Genomic DNA, 21,481 nt, shown 5'->3' on the forward strand with positions numbered 1-21,481 from the left:
CAGTTGAATCTAATAATGAAAGGGAAGAAGAGTCTAATGCTACATCAACTTTGCAATCCCAAGATAATATTGCACAAAAGTCCAGTGATTTTATTTTAGAAAATACAGTCTCGTTTAATATTGAAGCCAATATTGATAAGTCTACTGATAGTTTTGATGCACTTACAATAATAAGTAAAACTGATAACACTGATAAAAAAAAAGAAATAGACGCTAATAAGGTACATAAAGTATGTGACGAATTCCTTACAGTGGCGACTGAAACGCAAAGAAAAAAATCCGTAAACGAAAACATAAATGACAGTAAAGATATTATAAAAGCTGCACCAAGACGTGGAAGAAGGAAATTAGTAGTACAAGATGAACCAGAACCGAAAGAAATTTTACAAAAGAAAATTACAAAAATAATAAAACCAATTTCGAAACTTAATGAATTTGTTCATAACAATAAAGAAACAGTAAACAATCAAGAAGATATTCCAGAAGAAAATAAGAATAAGACTGTAGGGAAATCTCGAAGAGGAAGAAAACGAGCAATAAATTATGCAGAACCTTATATATCTCCATCTAAAGATATTGAGGTCAGTCCAACTTCTAAAAATATTGAAAAACTATCGGTAAATAAATTGAAAGAGGATGAACTTGAGACTTCTCTAAAAAATATCGAAGTTATGTATAACGCGACAGCAAGCAAAACTGCGAAAGAAAAGTCAACCATTTCTGCCACAAAGGGACGGATTGATAAAAACGCTGTGGAAGAAGAAATTAAAGAACCAGATCAAATTTCTACATCTCGACGTGGTACCAAAAGAAAACCAATGATAGTAACTAATATGGACGATATTCCAAGTTCATCTCAACTTTTCGAAGAAATTGCAGTTACTAAAATGTTAATTAATGTTGAAAATGACCATGATACGGTTAATGCAGAAATATCTACACATAGTAATAAACGTGGAAAAAAGCAGGACATTCATAAGAAGAAACAAGATGAAATTGTAATTTTTAAGGAACAGGATATTTCTCAAATGCCGACAACATCAAAACGAGGTAGGACGAAGAAAAAAGATATGGAGGAAAAAATTATTGCAGGAGATGAGAAAATGAAAACTGTTGAGAGTTTAACTGTTAACAAAAGACACAGCCATGACAAACAGGAAGCAGAGATTTCAAAAAGACCAAAATTATCTACAGGTGGAGATATAGAACTAGAAGATAAAATAAATATTACTAATGATACAACTTCTACTACTAAACGCGGGAGAAGGAAGGTTGTCTATCAAAAAGATTCCGGAAATGTCAGTATTCATCAAGATAAGACTGATATTTTCTTAAATATTGAAAGCAGCTCAACACATTTACCAAGCAAACGTAAAATTATTGAAATTGAAGAGCCTATGGTAGCGACTAAAGAAGTGGAAAATTCCTTAAATACCAATAATCCCGCAAAACGATCACATAGAAATAAAAAAGTAATTGACAAAGGTAAAATAATTATTTTGCTTATAAAAATCATATTAAATTTTTATAATTTTTATAATTTTTTTATAATATTATAGATATGCCTGAATCAGCACAGTCCGAAGGAGATGTATTATCAAAAGTAGATGCTAAAAATGAATTAAAAGATAAATCGGTGAATTCAAAAGCAACGAATACGAATATGGAAACAGTACTCAAAAAAGTTAACAATCTTAAGGAGCATAATGCCGAAATTGAAGAAGTTGATAAACAACAACAAACAAGCTTGAATGATATAGCAACAGCAATAGCAACCAGTAAGGATTCTAATCTTATTGTAAAGGAACACATAAAAACTCGTAATGGCCGAAAAGCCATTTCTTCACATAATGAAGAAAGTATTGCTAAAACATCAAAAAAGTCAAATAAACTAAATACTTCAGATATTGACGAGCAAAGAAAGCGTAACGTACCCAGACGTGCGGCAACAGCTAAGAACTATGATGAAAGTTCAGACATTGAAACAAATATAAAAATAACTGACAGTGAAAAAACAATAAAAACAGAAATAGCTACTACTAGCAGAGGTAGAACTCGAAAACCAATAGCACTTGTTCAAGAATATCTGGAAAAAGCACGTTCGAAAACTGACTCCCCTAAAAAAATAGTACAACTAGAAGAAAATCCTATGATAAAGAATCAAAATAATGAAAGAGAATTAAAAGCAACGGCAACAGTTGATACAATTAGTAACAAGCGGACTCGTAGTGCTAAAGCTGTAACAGACACAAATGTTAAAGAATCTGCTAATGAGAGAGTGGATCGACAAAAAATGACAAGTTCGATTTTACTCACAGGAGAAGTTATATCAACACATACTGAAAATGAAAGTCCAATGCGTAAAAGAGGACGAAAACCAACTGCTTCAAAGACAAATATGAAAAAAATGTCTACAGCTCCTACAGAAGCTATAGTTGTAAAGGAAATTCAAGAGAAAACAGAAGAAGCTATTGATAAACCAGATCTTAAAATAACTAATAGAAATGAGAAAGATGACAAACAAAAAATTAAAAGTTTAACTTTACCCACAGAAGACGTTATATCAACTCATATTGAAAATGAGGGTCCCATACGTAAAAGAGGACGAAAAGTAACTGCTGCGAAAACAAAGATAGCGGAACCGTCTATAACTCCAACAAAATCTGATGTTGTAGAAAAGATTCACGAAAAAACGGAACAAGTTATCAATAAAAAAAAATCTACACGAAGTAAAAAAGTCAGTTTTGAACTTGAAACTCAAGAAGCGGTAAAAGTTAAGCGCACAACAACGCGTACAAAAAAGAAATAAATTCATTAAACAAATTCTTGAAAGTTTTCATATTATTCATAAATTGTTATTTATATGTTTTTAATCTACCATTGTTTTTTAGACTATATAAGTTTAAACTAAAAAGCCCTTTTTTAAATAAAAATTCCATTTTATGTTGTTTTATATATGTAATACAAAACTAGTTTTTATTTCAATTAAAATTAAAATAAAATATAATAAAATAAATAAATAAAATAATTCTTTTGTTCATAAAATATGGGATATGGGAAAAATCAAAATAACAAGATTTGATATAGTAGTAAATTATACTTTATTAGTATAAATCATATTTCATTTATAAATATGAACACCTGTTTACCCATTATTAAATAATATTTGTATATACATATTTAAAAACTGTTTTTTTATGTAATTGATGACTGGGATTTAATATAGATTTTTGAAAGTAGTAGAAATTTGGTTTTTTTTTATAAATATTTAAAAAAAAGATTTTGATGTAGCATTTGTATAATAAAATTATTTTAGTTGTATGCATTAAAGAATATACATATATAAAAATATGCAAATAGACGATTTAACTTAAATATTTTTTTAAATAATTTTGCATTACATTTTGCATTGTGCTTTTCTAGTTTTTTTTAAAAATAGTGTAAACATGTTTTTGTATGATTTGAAAAGTAAGGAATTATAACTATTAATTAAAAAGCTTTTTTGCCCTAAAATGTAAATGAAATTTATACTTTGAAAAGTGAATTTGTATATAAAAAAAACCCTTAACAAAAACATCTTTTATGTTTTTACTTCTAGTTTTAAATATGTAAAGGGCACAGAAACTAATTTTATCACTGGACGCCCAGTATTTCAGCTCGCCTCTCTTTGTCCTTGTATTGATGAAAAAAGTGGATATAAGGAATTGGATTTTTGAGAAGTCCATAATTATACTTTAAAAATAAAAGTACAATTATGTATCGTTGAAACTTTCAAGAAGTTTCGAATAAACTATTTCGATGTACATAAAATTTATTTAAACATTTTAAATAGATCACTTATGTAAATGCAATTCAATTAAACAAGCTTTAAACAATTAAAATGTTTTCGACATGTGTACTTAAATATTATTATTTATTTGGTTTTAATAACTATAAACTATGTTGTTTTAGAGTTACTACTTAAGCTTTCATAAGTAAGTGCGGTTCTGAGCGAAGGGAATCAGTCAGATATTGTGTTTTCATCGTTTTTTGAAAGTAACGCTTTTCATTTGGTGAATTAATATTATAAACTATTGGCCGTACTCCTACATTTCGCCATAGTTCTGCTATATGTCTGGAAGAAAAAATTTTTTAAATATAATAAAAGGTATGCTTGAAGTAGCTATTTAAGTAGACTTACAAATTAAATTCTTCTTTATTGACGAAGACAACACTTACGCCAACTACAGGCGCAATAATATTACGATATATAGCACCATAAATTGAAGTGGCAAGTGTTGAAGCTTTGAGAATAGGCAATGCCAGAAATTTTTCAGTCCAAAGCCCACACACTAAGTCTGTTTCAGTTTTTCGTAGCTAATAATATAAATGCTTGTTATTATTTATATATATAAATTAAATGAAGTTGTTTTAATGAAGTGTCAGTTCTTGTCATACCTGATATATAGCATAAGGTGATGAGCTAATAAGTATTATTTGATTCAAAAATTGTGCGTTTTTTTTAATAAAAGCTTTAAGTTTTTCGATCATGTGTGAGCTATGGTCAGATATACGTAAAAATATGATTAATCGATTATTTTCCAAAAATTCCATTAATTCACTTAATGTATAAACGTATTCGGCATCGAATTTTGAACTAAGCGTAAAGAGGGTATCATAGTATAAAATTATTATATATTTTGCTAGTTTAATTTGTATTCAAAGTTACCTTAAAGGATGTACTGATGTAATATTGACTCTTCGTAATTCTTCAAGTGCATGTTGTGATATAGCACCCGTAAGTCCGGCTCGTTCGAGTGTCGATCGATTTACAATAACGATTTCACCGCAAGCTGTTAAGCCGGCATCTAGCATAACGTTGCGATAACCACGTGTAATACACTATAATTAGAAATATAACAAAATATTGATTTAACAAAACGAATTAGTTGATTGTGTGGTAGCAGCCTTACCTTTTTGATAGCAGCTTTTGAATTAGCTGGTGCGTCATAGCTAGCTGCGCGATTTGCGATTGGCCAATAAGCAAGATTGTCGACCGTAGCAACGTCGCCGGTTTCAAAAAAGTTCATTAATCTTTTTGCACTTGGGCTGCGCAATTTAACAAATTTAGATGCAACACATACAATAAGCAGCATTAGCGTGAACCATGGTATACCAGCCGAAGCAACGTTACAAACAAACCAAAAAACATTAAAAACAAAAGAAAACAAACTGATTGAACACCACAACAAATGGTAGAGCATTTTCAATATGGTCCAACTGAGAATTACAAAGTTCATTCAGGAAGTCAAATCCTATAAATTAACACTTATAAATTTTTTTAATCAATATAAATTTGTTTCTAGCTCACTTCTTTTACAAAATAACGGAGATCACTGAAACACCACTTCTTTATGAATTTCGTAAAATAAAATTGTAATGATTGATGATTTAATTGATTCAAATAATTTTCTTCAATTCAGCGTGAATATCTGTTCGATTTTTGTCTTCGTTGTATAGAATAGGATATTTTCTTAAATCTTTGTTCATTTTATCCTTCTAAGTCGAAATAAAAAGCCCTTTTTGACCAAAAAAAGAAAATGTTAAGGCGTAAAGCACAATAACTTCTGACATTTTCTTTGTTTCTTCATCGTGGTTGTTTTTTTTTTTTTTAGTTGCAAAGTGGGTGGAGTGGGTTGCATTGTTGTATTACGTTGCGGCGATGTGCTTGTCAAAAAGAGATTTTTGAATTAAATATAAAATTGTACAATTTTTACAATTAATTTTATTTTATATTTATTTGTAAATTGTGCGTTTTATATATTATAAAATGTTTGAAATTTTTCCGGGATTTAGGTCGTGGTTTTAAATTTATATTTTTATACAATAACTTGTATTATATAAAACACAAACTTTAGATTAAATAAAAATATCACAGTGATTAATATATGCAATATATTTTATTAACAAATATAACACTGAAGATATAACCATTACACTGCAAAAACACTGAAGATGATATTTGTTAATAAAATATATTACATAAATGAATCACAATCTAAAGTTGGTTTTTTATATAAAACAAGGTATTATATAAAAATATAAATTTAAAACCACGACCTAAAGCCCTACAAAATTTAAAACATAAACATTGAGGTCGACACTAACACAAACATATATTATAAAATTTGTGTAAAGTTTAATTCGTATTTCTAAATTTTATAGCACAAGAACTTAGATGAATGCTCTCTTTGGATTAGTATATCAGAAATATGCTTAAATCGTTTAAACGCATATTTGTTATTTGTTAACATTCATTTGAATTAAAGTTACTATTTTTTTTTAAATATATGGAAAACATTTAAATAACAAGCAACAATAAGTTATTATTATTAATAATCAATGTATAACTTTATTTTATATATTTGTTTATAATTTAGTATATAATTTAATCCAACGTCTTATAGCAGGGTACGACAAGCGGGTATAAACGCCAGGATAATGCGGATCAGCACAGCCAACACCCCAAGAAACTACACCAATAAGAGTACCATTGACTTGAATTGGTCCACCAGAGTCTCCTTGGCACGCATCCGTATTTCTAGCCGCTGCACAAAACATACTATGGTAAGAGTTGTCAAACAATTTTTTTCTAATTAAACTGAACATGTACTTACGCTTCCGTTATACCACCTTGAAATTTCATTGCTTCATTGCATTCTGCTTGATCAACAGCATATACTGTTGTGTATTTAAGCGTTGTAGATAAAACATGTTCGGTGGCGCTCATATGACCCCAACCAGAAACGATAGCAACTGTATCAGTTGAAATTGGGTCAGCAACATTGGGTAATTTTATTGGTGCTACAAAATCACCACGTAATCTGTTGGGTTGAGTACGTAAAAGCGCTATATCATAGTTCATTGTGTCTGCATCATAGGATGGATGCTTGTATATAGTAGTAATGCTTACAATTTCACCACCTTCCATACGGGTACTACTGCCTATACGCAAAGAAAACATAAGTGGCAATTTTTCGAATCCATCAACACAATGCGCTGCTGTTATGGCCCATACCGTATCAAGTACCGCGGCGCCACATATATGTATTGTGCTGCGACGTAACGACAACTTAAAAGAATTGTAGTCGCATCAACAAAAATTACAACAAAAAAATGTTACACAAATTTATTCGTAATATAAGTAATTTATACAAAATTTAAATTAATAATTGAAAATAAGTTATTTATTTTATTTTGTAATAGTATATTTATTAAAAAACATTAAAACAAAAATGGTACATCATTATTTAATTCGGACATGACTAGTAAATAATGTCATGTTATTTATTTAATTTTTGTTTGTAAAGAAAAGCCGAAAAAAATATAAGAAAAAATTTAACTGTAAATCAAGGTGAGTAATTCGTTTAAGGTTTCAAATATAGTTTAATGGAAAACTGATATTAAAACTGGTATTAATAAAGTAAATTTTGTTTTGATCGCAATAAATAGTCCGCTTAAAAAAAATTTAATTTTTAATTTTTAATTACTTTCAAACCGTTTTTCACAGAAGGACTTGGTACATTTTCACTAAATTTCCTCTTTATATAATATATATTCCTATCTAAGCTTACTTGATAGGAAAACTCCTCTATTCTTGCATTTTTACCATTGACAATGCGATTTTGTGCGGTTACACTGTTTGTAGGCGTGGCTTTTACATTTTGTTTTAAAATTAAAAACAGCGATAAAAAAATGCAACGGTTGATATATGAGCCAATTAAAGACAACCGCATTATTTGGATATTATTTCTTCACTGGTTATTTGTATTTCAAGTTGTACATCAAAGGCTTCTCAACTTCTTTTCTGAACTCTTTATCAAAAAGAAAAAAAAATATGTACCTAAATTATCAATGAATATTTAACAAGTTTTAATTGACGAGTTCATTCGAAAAGTAAGATAACACTTCATTCAAATGATTGGTACTTATCAGGCCTTGGAAGACATTTTACGTTATATTTTGTTTTATTCTAATTGCAAATAATTGCCATTGTGGGGGTTTTTATTGGAAATCTAAAACTGAAAATGATAACGGCTTTCCATATATTTATTGGAAACTAACAGTTTGTGATCTTAAAATAAACATATTAAACATAACATAAAAACATACAAATATTATTAATGCTTCAAGAATAGTTTGAACCAAAACCTGAGTGTGCGTAAACTAATCTATTTCTCACCTCTTTTTTGTCGAAACCAAATATCGATAGACAACATATTTCGAACACTATTAATATATCTTATAAATTTGTTAACTGGAAAAACTATTTTCATATTATATATATTATTATATCTGACTAGGTAATATGTTTAATTATATAATATAATTAGGTATAAACATCATACATCTATACTCTATGTGTAGAGGGATCAATTCGTAAACTCCAAAGAAAAAAATGCATATACATATGTATGTACGTATATGTACACAAATGTTATTGCAATCAATTGCTACATGTTCTGAATTATGTTAAAATTCAGTCGATTTGTTAAATATATCGATTTTGATATTAGATCAATTCCATGTATAAAATATATAAAAAAGTTTTATCTAACGGCTTATGTCTTGTGTGTTAAAATTAGGTATTAATTCAAATAAAGTTACGGTTACGAATCTTGCCCATTGGTCTACAACCTTGTAAACTGTTTATGGTATTTATAAATTCATTACCGTAACTACAGTTGCGGTATACGTCAGTTGTAAGTAAATTAGATTCGCGTAAAATTAATACATAATTGTTATATGTTATTAACATTCTCTATCATAATGTATGACATTTTTGAGATTTGCTTTTCGGTTGATTTTAAAAATTTTTTAAAAAAATTTTATTTTATTTCCTTTCAAGCGATTAGTATACAATGGTGGACGTGGACATAAGTATTTTGACATTAAAAACATCGTGTATTTTGTGTGATTAACTAAAATTTATTTATCCAATAAATATGAAAAAAATATATGTATAACAGTAGTGTATTATGGTCATAAAAACAACAAAATTATTGAATTCCATATTAAAGTTTAGAAAATAAAAATAAAACTTCATAAATTTAAGAGGACAAAAGTATTTTGACTATATATTATTTGTAAGAAAATTGAAATAATTTCAGGAAGTTTCAAGAATAAAAAAAAAATTAATAAAAAATAAACCCTTCTTTAGCGCGTATTACCTTCTGCAAACGTCCAGGAAGGGATTTTACTAGATTTTGAAGCGTTTCTAAGGAAATGTTCTTCCAAAGTCCTTCTACCTCAGCAATCGTATCGTCGCGCGTTCTTGTTATACTTGGACTTCTGTTGCGTTTTATATAAGCCCACACATTCTCTATTATATTTAGATCCGGACTTTGGGGTGATAAAATCTAATGTATTTACATCCAAATCCCTTAGAAAATTTGAAATAATTTTGGTCTTGTGTGTAAGGATGGAAATTTTAACTAATTTCCAACCTACATACAATCACTGTGGAGTTAATATCTGCAATGAAAACTGGTTAATTTTTATTGTAAATATAAAACGTAAACAACTTACCATAAACCGACCCCCGCATGCACGTAATTGCACCAAATAAACAAACCTAAGATTACATTGAAAATGCAAGTAATATAAAATATATTTAAACAAATAAATAATACACTCACCTTTAATATTTGTAATATTTATTTAATATAAATATTTAATAATAATAAATATTTATAAATAAATAAATTTATTAATAAATAATAAATCACAAACACCGGCATAAACACGTTTGTAAACAAAACAAGAAATGTCAAAGCGTGAAAGCTTTGGTTGAACTAAATACAAAGCACTGCGAATTTAAGAACACACGAAAACACAAAGCACAGAAATTACACCCAGGCGAACAACAGCAGCAAAAGACAACAAGTATCAAAAATACCAACGGCAAATGTACCGATGCGCTACAGGAAAAGCTTCGGTCATTTGAGTATAAATAAACGCGCATTGTACAAGCAAGGGCACTTGTTGGGAAACTCTCAAAGGTAGTAATACGTCTTTGCGAAACAAGTCAGTAGAACTATAGTGTCAAGGTAGTATATACGTCTTGACAAGTAGATTGTATATGTAGTCTTATATGTAAATCAAGCCAAGGTAGTCATGATACATCTTGACTAGTAGAATTTTCTGTAGGTTTGAGTTAGGGTAGTAATACGTCCTAACATTAATGCTAACCAAGGCTGTAACCCAGCATAACACTTCTAATCTTTAGATAACGACGTCTTCTGACAAAACACCAAGATTAGCACAAGTAGTGTCGTCTGACAATGTTGCTGTCAGGCACGTGGAAACAACAATCGGAACAATCATCGAAGCACAATTATTCCAAATAATCGTAATCATCAAATTAGCAAACCAGCATTATATTATAATTAATTAGATTGTAAAACCTTATTTTATTTTAAATTCTCCTAAATAAATAATTGAATTACTACATCACATTGTCTTTGACTTCCAAAATAAAAATTCTATTGCAACGACCCCTGGACGACGGCTGAGTATACCTCAGCATCATCAGCGACAGAAAGTGTGTCGTTACAATTGGCGCCCGAGCAGGGACCTGGTTGGTCAATCTCAGAAGTCAAGACAATAATAGGAGAATATAGATTTTAATTCAAGGAATATCAAACCGCTAATCATATCAAGGAATCATGGCGGCAAGGACCTAATTGGTCAATCACTGAAGTCAAGACTATAACGAGAGGGAAAATTTAAGAACCAGATAAGGGAGATATAATTAACGAATGTTGCAAGAGGAACAATGTCGTCGGGATCAAGTAAAATACCCGAGAAGGACAAACGTTCTATAAATCCTCCAGTGAACTCATACCTTCAAATAGTGGAACAAGTGCAGAAATGGTCCTGTAGATATGAAGGTGGCAAGGATCCATTGGGTTTTATCGAACACGTAGAAGAACTAGCGGACATGTACAGTATTGATGTAAACTCAATTCCCCGCACGATGCCCTTGCTTCTCGAGAATAAAGCGCTGACATGGTATCGCAACAACAATTGTCGTTGGCAGCTCTGGACAAGTTTCAAGTTTGATTTTTTGAAGTACTTTATATCCTCCAGATACATTGATAAACTAGAGAACGAGGTACGATTACGTCTTCAAAAACCAAAAGAAAGTTTTAGAGATTATTTAATTGATATCAAAACTCTAATGCGACGAGCCTGTATTATTCAAGAGTCGCAACTGGAACGTATATATCGCAATATGAGCATTGATTACCAAAAGTACGTCAGACGAAGAGATTTCGAAACTTTAGATGAATTAATAATAGTAGTTGGTGACTTCGAAGCACTTCGAACAGAGCAGAACAAAGCAAATCAAAGCCATGGACAAGAAACGAATATCAGGCAGTTGGTAGTTGAAGTTGAGCAAGCAATTCCATTGCATGATACTATGATGCAAGCGCAACCTAGGAAAATACCGAAGAATGTTACACATAGTTTAAAATTCGAGTCACATGTCCAACGAAAGAAGCAGAGCAAACAGGAGCAGAATCAGTCCAACCTACGTACAACAAAGCGAAACATGCAGGATCGAAATTATATAGTACAGCATCCGATACCACTACAAGAAATTTCACAAACGCCATGTAAATGTCCCATACCTCCACAACAAGAATTGCAGCGAATTATGTCGATTAAAGAAAATCCAGAAGTATTTTATCCAACCCGAGTTATACCAGAACAAGTTCAAGTGTATGAAATACAACCACAGCAAGATACACAACTTGTTACGCCTATCAAAGAAAATAATCAAGGACTTCGTAAACATCGAATTTTCAATACATATTCTACACAAGATCAAGAAAACGTACAACGGCAAATACAAGATGTACAACAATCACGAGAGCTGCAGGTCCATGAAGAACATCCGATTACATCCTCAACAGAATTGGTAGAAACCTCATCAGAATCCGTACCTCATGAATCAACGCCCACAGAAACTTCGCTAATTCCACGACAGCAGGTACAAGATATCCTACCACAACAAGGTCAACAAAACGATATAATCATGGAAACTACTGCAAGACAAGCTCAGATAATTCAAGAAACACAAAGTATCAGTAAATCATCGCAGCAACTATTACCAATTACACAAGAAATTTTGGTGAAAGGCACCATGCAACAAGAACAACTACTGCAGTCACATCTAGAGAAAGTTGGTTCTTCTCATGTGAATAAAAAAATAAACAGATTATTAAATCAAGTCGGAAAATATTGTCTTATACCCCAGGAACAATCCAGTTTGCAAAATCAGCAACGACAATTGAAAGGGCGAAGTAAACTTCAACAGGATTACGATCAGAATACTACAGACCAAGACAAATTCTATAAAATATTCAAAAGTCCAAAGAAACGGAACAGAAACCATGCTAACAGGTAGCGCGTCCCGTCAGAGTTCACTTTCCCGAAGAAGGAGGGAAATGTAAGGATGGAAATTTTAACTAATTTCCAACCTACATACAATCACTGTGGAGTTAATATCTACAATGAAAACTGGTTAATTTTTATTGTAAATATAAAACGTAAACAACTTACCATAAACCGACCCCCGCATGCACGTAATTGCACCAAATAAACAAACCTAAGATTACATTGAAAATGCAAGTAATATAAAATATATTTAAACAAATAAATAATACACTCACCTTTAATATTTGTAATATTTATTTAATATAAATATTTAATAATAATAAATATTTATAAATAAATAAATTTATTAATAAATAATAAATCACAAACACCGGCATAAACACGTTTGTAAACAAAACAAGAAATGTCAAAGCGTGAAAGCTTTGGTTGAACTAAATACAAAGCACTGCGAATTTAAGAACACACGAAAACACAAAGCACAGAAATTACACCCAGGCGAACAACAGCAGCAAAAGACAACAAGTATCAAAAATACCAACGGCAAATGTACCGATGCGCTACAGGAAAAGCTTCGGTCATTTGAGTATAAATAAACGCGCATTGTACAAGCAAGGGCACTTGTTGGGAAACTCTCAAAGGTAGTAATACGTCTTTGCGAAACAAGTCAGTAGAACTATAGTGTCAAGGTAGTATATACGTCTTGACAAGTAGATTGTATATGTAGTCTTATATGTAAATCAAGCCAAGGTAGTCATGATACATCTTGACTAGTAGAATTTTCTGTAGGTTTGAGTTAGGGTAGTAATACGTCCTAACATTAATGCTAACCAAGGCTGTAACCCAGCATAACACTTCTAATCTTTAGATAACGACGTCTTCTGACAAAACACCAAGATTAGCACAAGTAGTGTCGTCTGACAATGTTGCTGTCAGGCACGTGGAAACAACAATCGGAACAATCATCGAAGCACAATTATTCCAAATAATCGTAATCATCAAATTAGCAAACCAGCATTATATTATAATTAATTAGATTGTAAAACCTTATTTTATTTTAAATTCTCCTAAATAAATAATTGAATTACTACATCACATTGTCTTTGACTTCCAAAATAAAAATTCTATTGCAACGACCCCTGGACGACGGCTGAGTATACCTCAGCATCATCAGCGACAGAAAGTGTGTCGTTACATGTGGCATGTAGCATTATCCTGTTGCAGGATAAAGTCATGTCCAATGAGCCGGTCACCGAAAATAAATTCGCGGTCATTCAGGATGTGTAAATAATTGTCTTTATTCATTGTACCATCGATTGGTATCAAATCACCGCTCCCGTTAAAGCAAACACATTCCCAAAAATCACAGAGCCTCCACCATGTGGTATCCGTTTGCATACTGGTCTTACTTTTTGTCAATAATTTTTGAGTATTCTGCAGTTTATTTTATTTTTCGACCCATGATACTCAAATGTACTTTCATCAGTCCACAAAAGTTGTTCCCAAAAAGATTGAGGCTTGTGAACCATAAATTTGGCAAACGCTAAACGCTTAATCTTATTTTTTGGCGAAATAAAAGGTATTTAGCGGGCTACATAAGTAACGGAGTTGGCCTGTTTCAATCGTCTTTTAATGGTTTTATGGCTTATTATGGATATATCGTATTCATTGTTAACTTCAATTGATATTGCATTTGGTGTAATTAAGATATCCTCCTTAAATTTTCCAAGGATTATGCGATCCTGCCTTGGTGTAGTCTTGGGTTGTTTATCTGCTCTGGCTTAATTACTTATTGAATTTGTTAGTTTATGCTTATTGATTTGGTAGTAATTGTTTGCCGCGGTACTATATAAAACTAGCTAAGACTTTGTACCGAAATACCTGCGCTGTACTTTATTACCATTTCGTTACGCTGGATTTGGTTTAGTTCACGTATTTTACCCATATTTTAAATAAGAAAAAGCGAAAAATGAATAAAATTAAAAAAAAAAACGGGATTCAGATTAGAGTAGCCAACTTTACAAATTACAAAAAGCTGTATTTATCGCACGCGACACAAATAACAACCAAAACTATGCAATGTCAAAATACTTTTGTCGACTGGAAGTACTTCCACATGTTAAAAAGATTTCTCGGCAATATTTCCATACATGCCCATTCTCTGAAAAAACAAATTTTAAATTTTATTTAATAACGTTTACCGACTGTACTAACCAAAGTCCAGCACTTCCTCCGTTTCTTAGTAATTATTATAACCGAAAGTATTATTATTTGCTTTTTCCTTATTTCAAATATCTTTTTTCGGTGCATTGCACGAAATTCACGGTATTCAAATATTGCTTTAAATCTATTGGTGATAATATCACACATATTATATTAAATATTTTTCAAATTTTCCACGTTTTCCAATTTCATTTGTATTTGTATTTCATTTGTAAACAAAAGAAAGTTGCATAGATATTTTTAATATTAGAAATTTTTCTGATGAAAACAAAAGCGAATTTGCTGAAATACATGTAGAAATATACTAAAAATAACGTTCGAAATGAAAGCTAAAACTCTTTAAAAAAAACCAACTTTAAAAGAAAGTTCTTTCATAGTTTTTATAACATATAAAAGTTTAATTAGCTGCATAAATGAGCTCATTATAATGTGAACGTTTTTCATTAATATAAATGAGCGAGTGCCTAAATAAGGTAGTTAAAATGAACTAATGATAAAATAATTTTTTTAATATTATTTTAAAATAAAATAATTTATTCCTATATATTTTAATTTTTCTGTTTTCAATGTATAACATATTTTGAAGACACAATTACGCTTTTATGTTTTTAGTTGAATGGTTTAAGTCAGAAGAAGAAAAAAAAACGATCAAAAACGAAAATAAGCAAGACTTTTGAAAAATCAAAATATTTTGATTTTCGTCAGTTTGGGTGACACATCTGTAAGTGTTGCCATTACAATAAGTCGATAAAATTGTGTGAATTGTACTATACGCTTTAGAATTATAAAACCAATTATAAAATCAACATCAGTAGTAATAGATTTCTATATATAACATTTCCAAAGCAATTATTTAAATGAAACTGTCATATCAACAGCCCACTATCGTTGTTGTTTCATACTTCTCTCTGTTCCATACAAGCAGCTGTTTTTCTGTACATATTTGCCATACTTCGTTTTTATTTTGTTTCACTTTTTTCCTTTAGTAATTACATATTGTACAACAAAAACGCTTGCTAATAAAGAGTAGAAGAAGAAGGTGAGGTTGAATTCTCGTGCGTACTTATGTATATTGCGTAGACAAAAACGTTTAATTATAAAATACAATTAAATAAAATAAATCATTTAAACAATTACTAAATAAGCACAACATAATTTGACTGTGATAGTAAAAGACCCAGTGCAAAATCATAATAGAAAGCAATTTAAACATTCTGATAAATATTTCTTCTAAGAAATCTTCAATTTAATAAATTTGATAATTGCGAGTATTTGTAATTAATATATAAGAAATCAAATTGCATTTTTAATAGTAAGAATTAATAATAAACACAAAATGCCAGCTAAAGAAAGGAACATTGCAATGATGGGTTATCGCTCCGTGGGTAAGTAACAATTACCAACTTTCTGCTTGTTATCTCGTTATTTTTGTTATTAATTCTATTGCGTTTTGACTTTTTTTTATGAAAAAATTAATATTTACTATAATTATAGGTAAATCGTCATTAAGCATACAATTTGTTGAGGGCCAATTTGTGGACTCATACGACCCAACCATTGAAAATAGTGAGTTTCGAACACCAATTTTTTAATATATAAATAAATAATAATAAAAACTAGTTTGTTTGTCAATTCAGTTACTTGTTTAACTTCAACGTATTTAATATATTAACGTATGCAGTAAAATAAATTTATTAATTTAAAAATAAAATTTTGAAAATTTAATTTGTTTAAATCTATGATCGTAAAATATGATTTGTTGAATCGCAACATATTTAATGAAAGTACCTATAGGGAAATGTGTGTTGTGATGGTGCAAATCAAAGGTCAAGGTTAATACACTGATGGAAGGAAATCAGATTATATTACCTTGACATATAAAAATTATTTATATTCCCAATTAAATGACTGTTAAAATAATTTTATAAGAAAAGGTTAGTCAGTTTACTAATTACTGACTAAATAATGTAGATGAAAAGGTTTGTCATTTATCACATATTTACGACACCTAAATCTTAGTGAAGTGCTGCATATGCAGAAATATAAGATGTCTCCAATAATGTAATATTTAAATAAGCAATTATACAGTAATTTTCCTTATATGTATACAAAATACGTTAAACACCTAAATCTTAGTGAAGTGCTGTCTATGGAGAATTATAAGATGTATTATAAGATTATATATATACTCAATCCATTAAACGATTTTAAGAGCTAAAAGAAATTTAATTCATTCATCGTTATAAAAAATAATTCATGCGATATACTATTGTAAGCATGATTCCAAAACGAAATGCACCAAATTTGAACTGATTAAAAAAAATATTGGTAGACGAAACATCAAAGCAAGTGTTCACTTGATCACATTTTAATAAATTTCACATAATAATATATAAAATGATATATATTTATTTTATATCTTTTGCAGCCTTTACAAAAGCAACAAAAGTTAACTCCCAGGATTATAGTGTTAAGTTAGTTGATACCGCTGGCCAAGATGAATATAGTATATTTCCTGTACAGTATAGTATGGATTTTCATGGTTATGTACTTGTCTACTCAATAACCAGTCAAAAGTCTTTTGAAGTGATTAAAATAATATATGAAAAATTAATGGATGGAATGGGAAAAAAATAGTAAAAATACTATTATTAGATTAAACTCTAAATATGAAGATATAATCATAAATTTTTAACTTTTATTTACAGTGTACCTGTAGTTTTAGTTGGTAACAAAACTGATTTACACCAAGAACGAACAGTATCTACGGAAGAAGGTAAAAAATTAGCTGACTCTTGGCGCGCTTCATTTTTGGAAACTTCTGCTAAACAGAATGAGGTATTTTATATATGTTTATTTACATTATCTATTATAATGAATTTATAAACTTTATATTTGATATAGTCTGTTGCTGACATATTTCATCAACTACTTATGCTTATTGAAAATGAAAATGGAAACCCGCAGGAAAAGAATAGCTGTGTAATTTCGTGAGGAACTAAATCTGTCACAACACTGATGAAACTATATCAAGCCAGGTGTATACAACTTTCTGCTTTGTGTTGTGCTTTTCGGAGAAATAATGTAACTTTTTTTTTTAATAAGTTGATGTAAAGAATTTAAAATGCATAATTTATATATAATTTTATAAATAGAAATCTACTTGTAGACATAGATTACAGTAAAAATACTTTCCCTTGAAAATTTAGAAATGCAATTTATATATTAACATAACTTTTCAAAAAATGACACACATAAAATTTAAAACAAAACATAAGATTTTATTAAACTTAACTACAAAAGCGAACATAATCAATTTCGAATAAGAAGCATATATATAATGTGTAAAATTATTTAAAACAAAATTACAGACAGTTTAAAATCAATCGCTATAAAACTAAAAATATGAATTGTTTCGAAATGGTTTTATACAACAAAATTATCAAAGTAATAAATTCATTTTACGACCCACAATATAAATATATATTAAATATAAATTTATTGAAAACAAATAATTTATTAGTCAAATGTTTGACTTGTATCACGTTTAAAAATATAGACATTGTCATTGTCATGTATATTTAAACAATATACGAACAACAAAAATTAAATAGCTAATCAAATGGTACAATTAATTATGAACATATAGTATGATAACACGAAAATCTTAGTTTTCTTAATTTAGACCGTGTGGTCGTTTATTCTAATTTTGTTTTATTTCATTTAAAAATGAATAATAGTTAATAAAGTACCTAAAAAGGACATTAAATAATGTTTTAATTTAATTATATTAGTATAATTTATATAGTATATGTCAAACAAATGTTAAACATTTGGTTAAAACAATTTTTGTATTGCACAGAACAAAATATAAGAGAACCAAACGTCTTTCTACTATTTTATATTAAAACGGTTTTAGATAGGACTCCACTTACGGTTTTATTTACCGCTTTTCAATGATGACATCAGATTCATTGTGCTCAGGTATAAATAAAATTCCTAATGCCAATGTCAGAACTTTTATTTATTAAATTGGTTGCTGTTGTAGCTCTTGGAGATATATATACCGTGAAATATGAACGAAGGTTAAATACGAATGGATGGGTGTAGTGGAAAAGTTTTGTGTGGAATAGGGGGGAAATAAAGATGTGGGTCACAAATAAGACTCTTGGCTATTTGAAAAGGGCGCTACCATAGATCAATAGCGTTCAAATTAGTGTGTTCATTTCAACAGGAGAAGAGATCGTCGAAGTAGAGCTGTGTGAAAACTTACTGATAAGAACATAAGTATATCTTGATCTCAATTGGGCTAGAACAGTTTTTGCTGCACGAAGACGTTGTCACTCTTTCCTAGAGGAATCCTAGAGATGCCAGACGAACGCTTATTAAGAATTTTGTTGCTATGTAAACGTAGTCTCGAAGAGGGCACTGCTTCGGTAAAGAGAGCAGTTATCCCTCGTTAGTGCTCGACCTCACTGATTTTAGCACGATAACAATAAGTATCGATGATTCATAGTACGAAAAATTGGATGCATCGTAAAGGGAAAATTTAAATTGAATTAGTCATCTTCTATCTCTTGTTGCATCGGACTCGTACATGAAATATACGTATACACTTGAATTTTTTTTAAAACCGATTTTTTTTTCTGTTATCTGAATTTATTTGCTTGTTTTGACATAAACACTGACCTCACTTCTCTACTGTCTTATGCTGGCAATAAAAGTTACAGACGTTTTCAAGCCGCATTTGGCTAAGCTTACTCCTTATTCTCTTTCCTTGCTAGTGTTTTATGATTTTAGTTATACATGCATTTTGAAATGGTTATAATTAAGCTGTTAGTTTGTTTTTTTTTTTTTTCAATCTATTAACTCATGTATTTTAAACCCCCTGTTCTGTGAATTTGATAAATTGATCAAATATTGACAAATAATCAAGATTTTTATCAAGCTAAAATCTTCTTGCTATTCTATGCAAATATTGACAAATTTCAAAACTCAAGTGTTTAAAGCTTTTCACCACACTGTGCTTACCAATGTTATGTATACAAAAAATCAAAAATACATAATATGTGGATTTGTTATTATAATTATATCATGCTTTATTACTTTTATGTTTTAAATTTAATATTTGTTATTTAGAATCTTATTATGCTTATAGACAACACAAAACTATTGTTATATTTTTATATAATATTCTTATTATATGAAGATATAATAATATATAGAAATATATATAATATATATTATTATAAATTATTATTTATTAAGTGTTATTATAAAGGCATTATTATATTTCTACAATATTTTAATAAATATCTACAAATTCACTATCTTATCTTAGAATATTATTATGTATATAGATAACAATTTTGTACAAACAGTAAAATAGCTGCTTTATTTGTTAAAAGCATTTCTCATCTTGACAATTTATCAAAAAAAGGCTTTTTATTTATTGTAAAAAATACCAAAAGATTGAAAAATTGTCAACCTTGATAAAAGTTGGTGAATTTAGTAAGTTGGTGAATTTATCAAGTACACAGAATAGGGGAGTAATAATTTTTTCTAATTTCTTCAAAGATAAAATAAATGAATAATGAAAATTATATCTTAGACTTAATATTTTGATATATCAATAAAAAGTTTATATATATTGTTTTTCGTCGAATTGAAAATTGAAAATCTTAAGGGGATATATGAAATCTTTATTATCGAATTATTTGCTAAATTTGAAGCGTTTTTATTCAAAAATAAAATATTATTTTACATTTTGTTATCTGTTTGTATTTAACTAAAAATTAAAAAACTAGAATTTATAAATAAAAAATCTGTTTTTTATATATTTTATTGTAAAAATAAATTATGTATGATACAAAGTGTTACACAAATAACATATTACATAATTATTTTTATCTATACTGTACTATTAAATTGAAAGTATATAGCTTTCTCACTCTAATACATGCATTTATTGCCATATTTTGAAGTATGTTATTGATCAAAGAATACTTTTACTTTTACAAGTATTCTTTGTTATTGATAAAAAAAAGATTTTCTACATTATGATAAAAGTTATAATATATAATAAAGTTTTTATAATTTTATTTGATATTAAACAATTCAAAAACATAAGTTACTATTATTATTGTGCATATTTAGTTAAGTGGATATATATATTAGAGAGAATTAGAAAATTGAATAGACCTACTACATTTTTAAATGCTACTTTTTTTTTCCATTTTACATTACAGCACTAAATTTAAAATAAACGAACCAGTTGTAAAAATTTTGTCGTCTGGTGGAGAGGTTAAAGAATGATGAATTGAAGGAACGCGTTAAAACGTAATTTAGTTTTAAAGAAAGTAAAAGATAAAGTTTTTGTTATGTTTTTAGCGAAATAAGAATGTATAAATGAGTCAGTAAATAAAATATAAGTGCACTTAATATCTTTTTAAGAATATATTAATAAATTGAAGTTTTAAATTGTGGAAAGTGAGAATATAGATAACATTTATGTGCAGTTTTTTTGCAAATTACGATATTGCACAATATTAAATTTTGTGAAAATTACAAATATTTAATTGCTGCTTGCAGCTGTCGCATCAGTTGTGAGTTTCTCTGTGTTGTCAATAAATACATTCAACCGCGCGGTGTAGTGTAAAATTTATGCTGTTTGCACTATCAAAGAAATAAAAGAGAGTTAACTCAATTTTTTCATAGTTGACCCTTTACTTTGGACTGTTTTTTTTGTTAAAATTAATTGTTTTAGAGTTCAGTGCGTCACCGTAAAAGCAGAAATCGTTTTATAAAACAAAAACGC

General features: G+C 29.1%; 5 protein-coding genes across 5 annotated transcripts in view; 3 read left to right on the forward strand and 2 right to left on the reverse strand.

Moving 5' to 3' along the window:
• LOC119675639 overlaps nucleotides 1-2,945 on the forward strand; it is a 5,060-nt gene extending 2,115 nt beyond the window's left edge. The window contains exons 2-3 of the mRNA XM_038086846.1: nucleotides 4-1,485; nucleotides 1,560-2,945. Of these exons, the coding sequence (XP_037942774.1) occupies nucleotides 4-1,485; nucleotides 1,560-2,809 (2,732 nt within the window). The 3' untranslated portion in view covers nucleotides 2,810-2,945. The remainder of the gene's footprint in view (nucleotides 1-3; nucleotides 1,486-1,559) is intronic.
• Nucleotides 1-21,481, forward strand: part of LOC119682735 (serine/threonine-protein kinase PAK 3-like) — a 491,650-nt gene that overhangs the window by 233,490 nt on the left and 236,679 nt on the right. The gene's annotated exons all lie outside the window — the stretch shown is intronic.
• On the reverse strand, nucleotides 3,895-5,641 carry LOC119682738 (glycerophosphodiester phosphodiesterase 1-like). Its single transcript, XM_038096243.1, has 6 exons — nucleotides 5,351-5,641; nucleotides 4,953-5,294; nucleotides 4,709-4,881; nucleotides 4,438-4,636; nucleotides 4,181-4,356; nucleotides 3,895-4,114 (listed from the first exon to the last, which is right to left on the reverse strand). Exons 2-6 carry the CDS (start codon nucleotides 5,277-5,279, stop codon nucleotides 3,961-3,963), a joined length of 1,029 nt encoding a protein of 342 aa, XP_037952171.1. The 5' UTR covers nucleotides 5,280-5,294; nucleotides 5,351-5,641; the 3' UTR covers nucleotides 3,895-3,960.
• On the reverse strand, nucleotides 6,397-7,783 carry LOC119682739 (trypsin-4-like). The gene is made up of 3 exons (XM_038096244.1): nucleotides 7,614-7,783; nucleotides 6,657-7,111; nucleotides 6,397-6,601 (listed from the first exon to the last, which is right to left on the reverse strand). Exons 1-3 carry the CDS (start codon nucleotides 7,773-7,775, stop codon nucleotides 6,409-6,411), a joined length of 810 nt encoding a protein of 269 aa, XP_037952172.1. The 5' UTR covers nucleotides 7,776-7,783; the 3' UTR covers nucleotides 6,397-6,408.
• LOC119682741 (GTP-binding protein Rheb homolog) lies at nucleotides 15,683-18,324 on the forward strand. Its single transcript, XM_038096246.1, has 5 exons — nucleotides 15,683-16,049; nucleotides 16,159-16,230; nucleotides 17,093-17,300; nucleotides 17,373-17,502; nucleotides 17,569-18,324. The coding sequence occupies exons 1-5, from the start codon at nucleotides 16,001-16,003 to the stop codon at nucleotides 17,656-17,658; spliced, it is 549 nt and encodes a 182-aa protein (XP_037952174.1). The 5' UTR covers nucleotides 15,683-16,000; the 3' UTR covers nucleotides 17,659-18,324.

This window comes from Teleopsis dalmanni, chromosome 2, assembly GCF_002237135.1.
Source record: "Teleopsis dalmanni isolate 2A chromosome 2, ASM223713v2, whole genome shotgun sequence".
Taxonomy (NCBI): Eukaryota; Metazoa; Arthropoda; class Insecta; order Diptera; family Diopsidae; genus Teleopsis; species Teleopsis dalmanni.

What these genes read in the sequence shown, in the direction of transcription:
- LOC119682738 (XM_038096243.1), bottom strand. Translation starts at nt 5,279, where the DNA reads ATGAACTTTGTAATTCTCAGTTGGACCATATTGAAAATGCTCTACCAT. An exon ending in CAAAAGCTGCTATCAAAAAG is followed by an intron (nt 4,882 to 4,952) that starts GTAAGGCTGCTA and finishes TTCTAATTATAG; the next exon opens with TGTATTACACGTGGTTATCG. An exon ending in ACATCAGTACATCCTTTAAG is followed by an intron (nt 4,637 to 4,708) that starts GTAACTTTGAAT and finishes CTTTACGCTTAG; the next exon opens with TTCAAAATTCGATGCCGAAT.
- LOC119682739 (XM_038096244.1), bottom strand. Translation starts at nt 7,775, where the DNA reads ATGCGGTTGTCTTTAATTGGCTCATATATCAACCGTTGCATTTTTTTA. An exon ending in TAGAGGAGTTTTCCTATCAA is followed by an intron (nt 7,112 to 7,613) that starts GTAAGCTTAGAT and finishes AATTCTTTTAAG; the next exon opens with TTGTCGTTACGTCGCAGCAC. An exon ending in CAAGGTGGTATAACGGAAGC is followed by an intron (nt 6,602 to 6,656) that starts GTAAGTACATGT and finishes CTCTTACCATAG; the next exon opens with TATGTTTTGTGCAGCGGCTA.
- LOC119682741 (XM_038096246.1), top strand. Translation starts at nt 16,001, where the DNA reads ATGCCAGCTAAAGAAAGGAACATTGCAATGATGGGTTATCGCTCCGTG. An exon ending in GATGGGTTATCGCTCCGTGG is followed by an intron (nt 16,050 to 16,158) that starts GTAAGTAACAAT and finishes CTATAATTATAG; the next exon opens with GTAAATCGTCATTAAGCATA. An exon ending in CGACCCAACCATTGAAAATA is followed by an intron (nt 16,231 to 17,092) that starts GTGAGTTTCGAA and finishes TATCTTTTGCAG; the next exon opens with CCTTTACAAAAGCAACAAAA.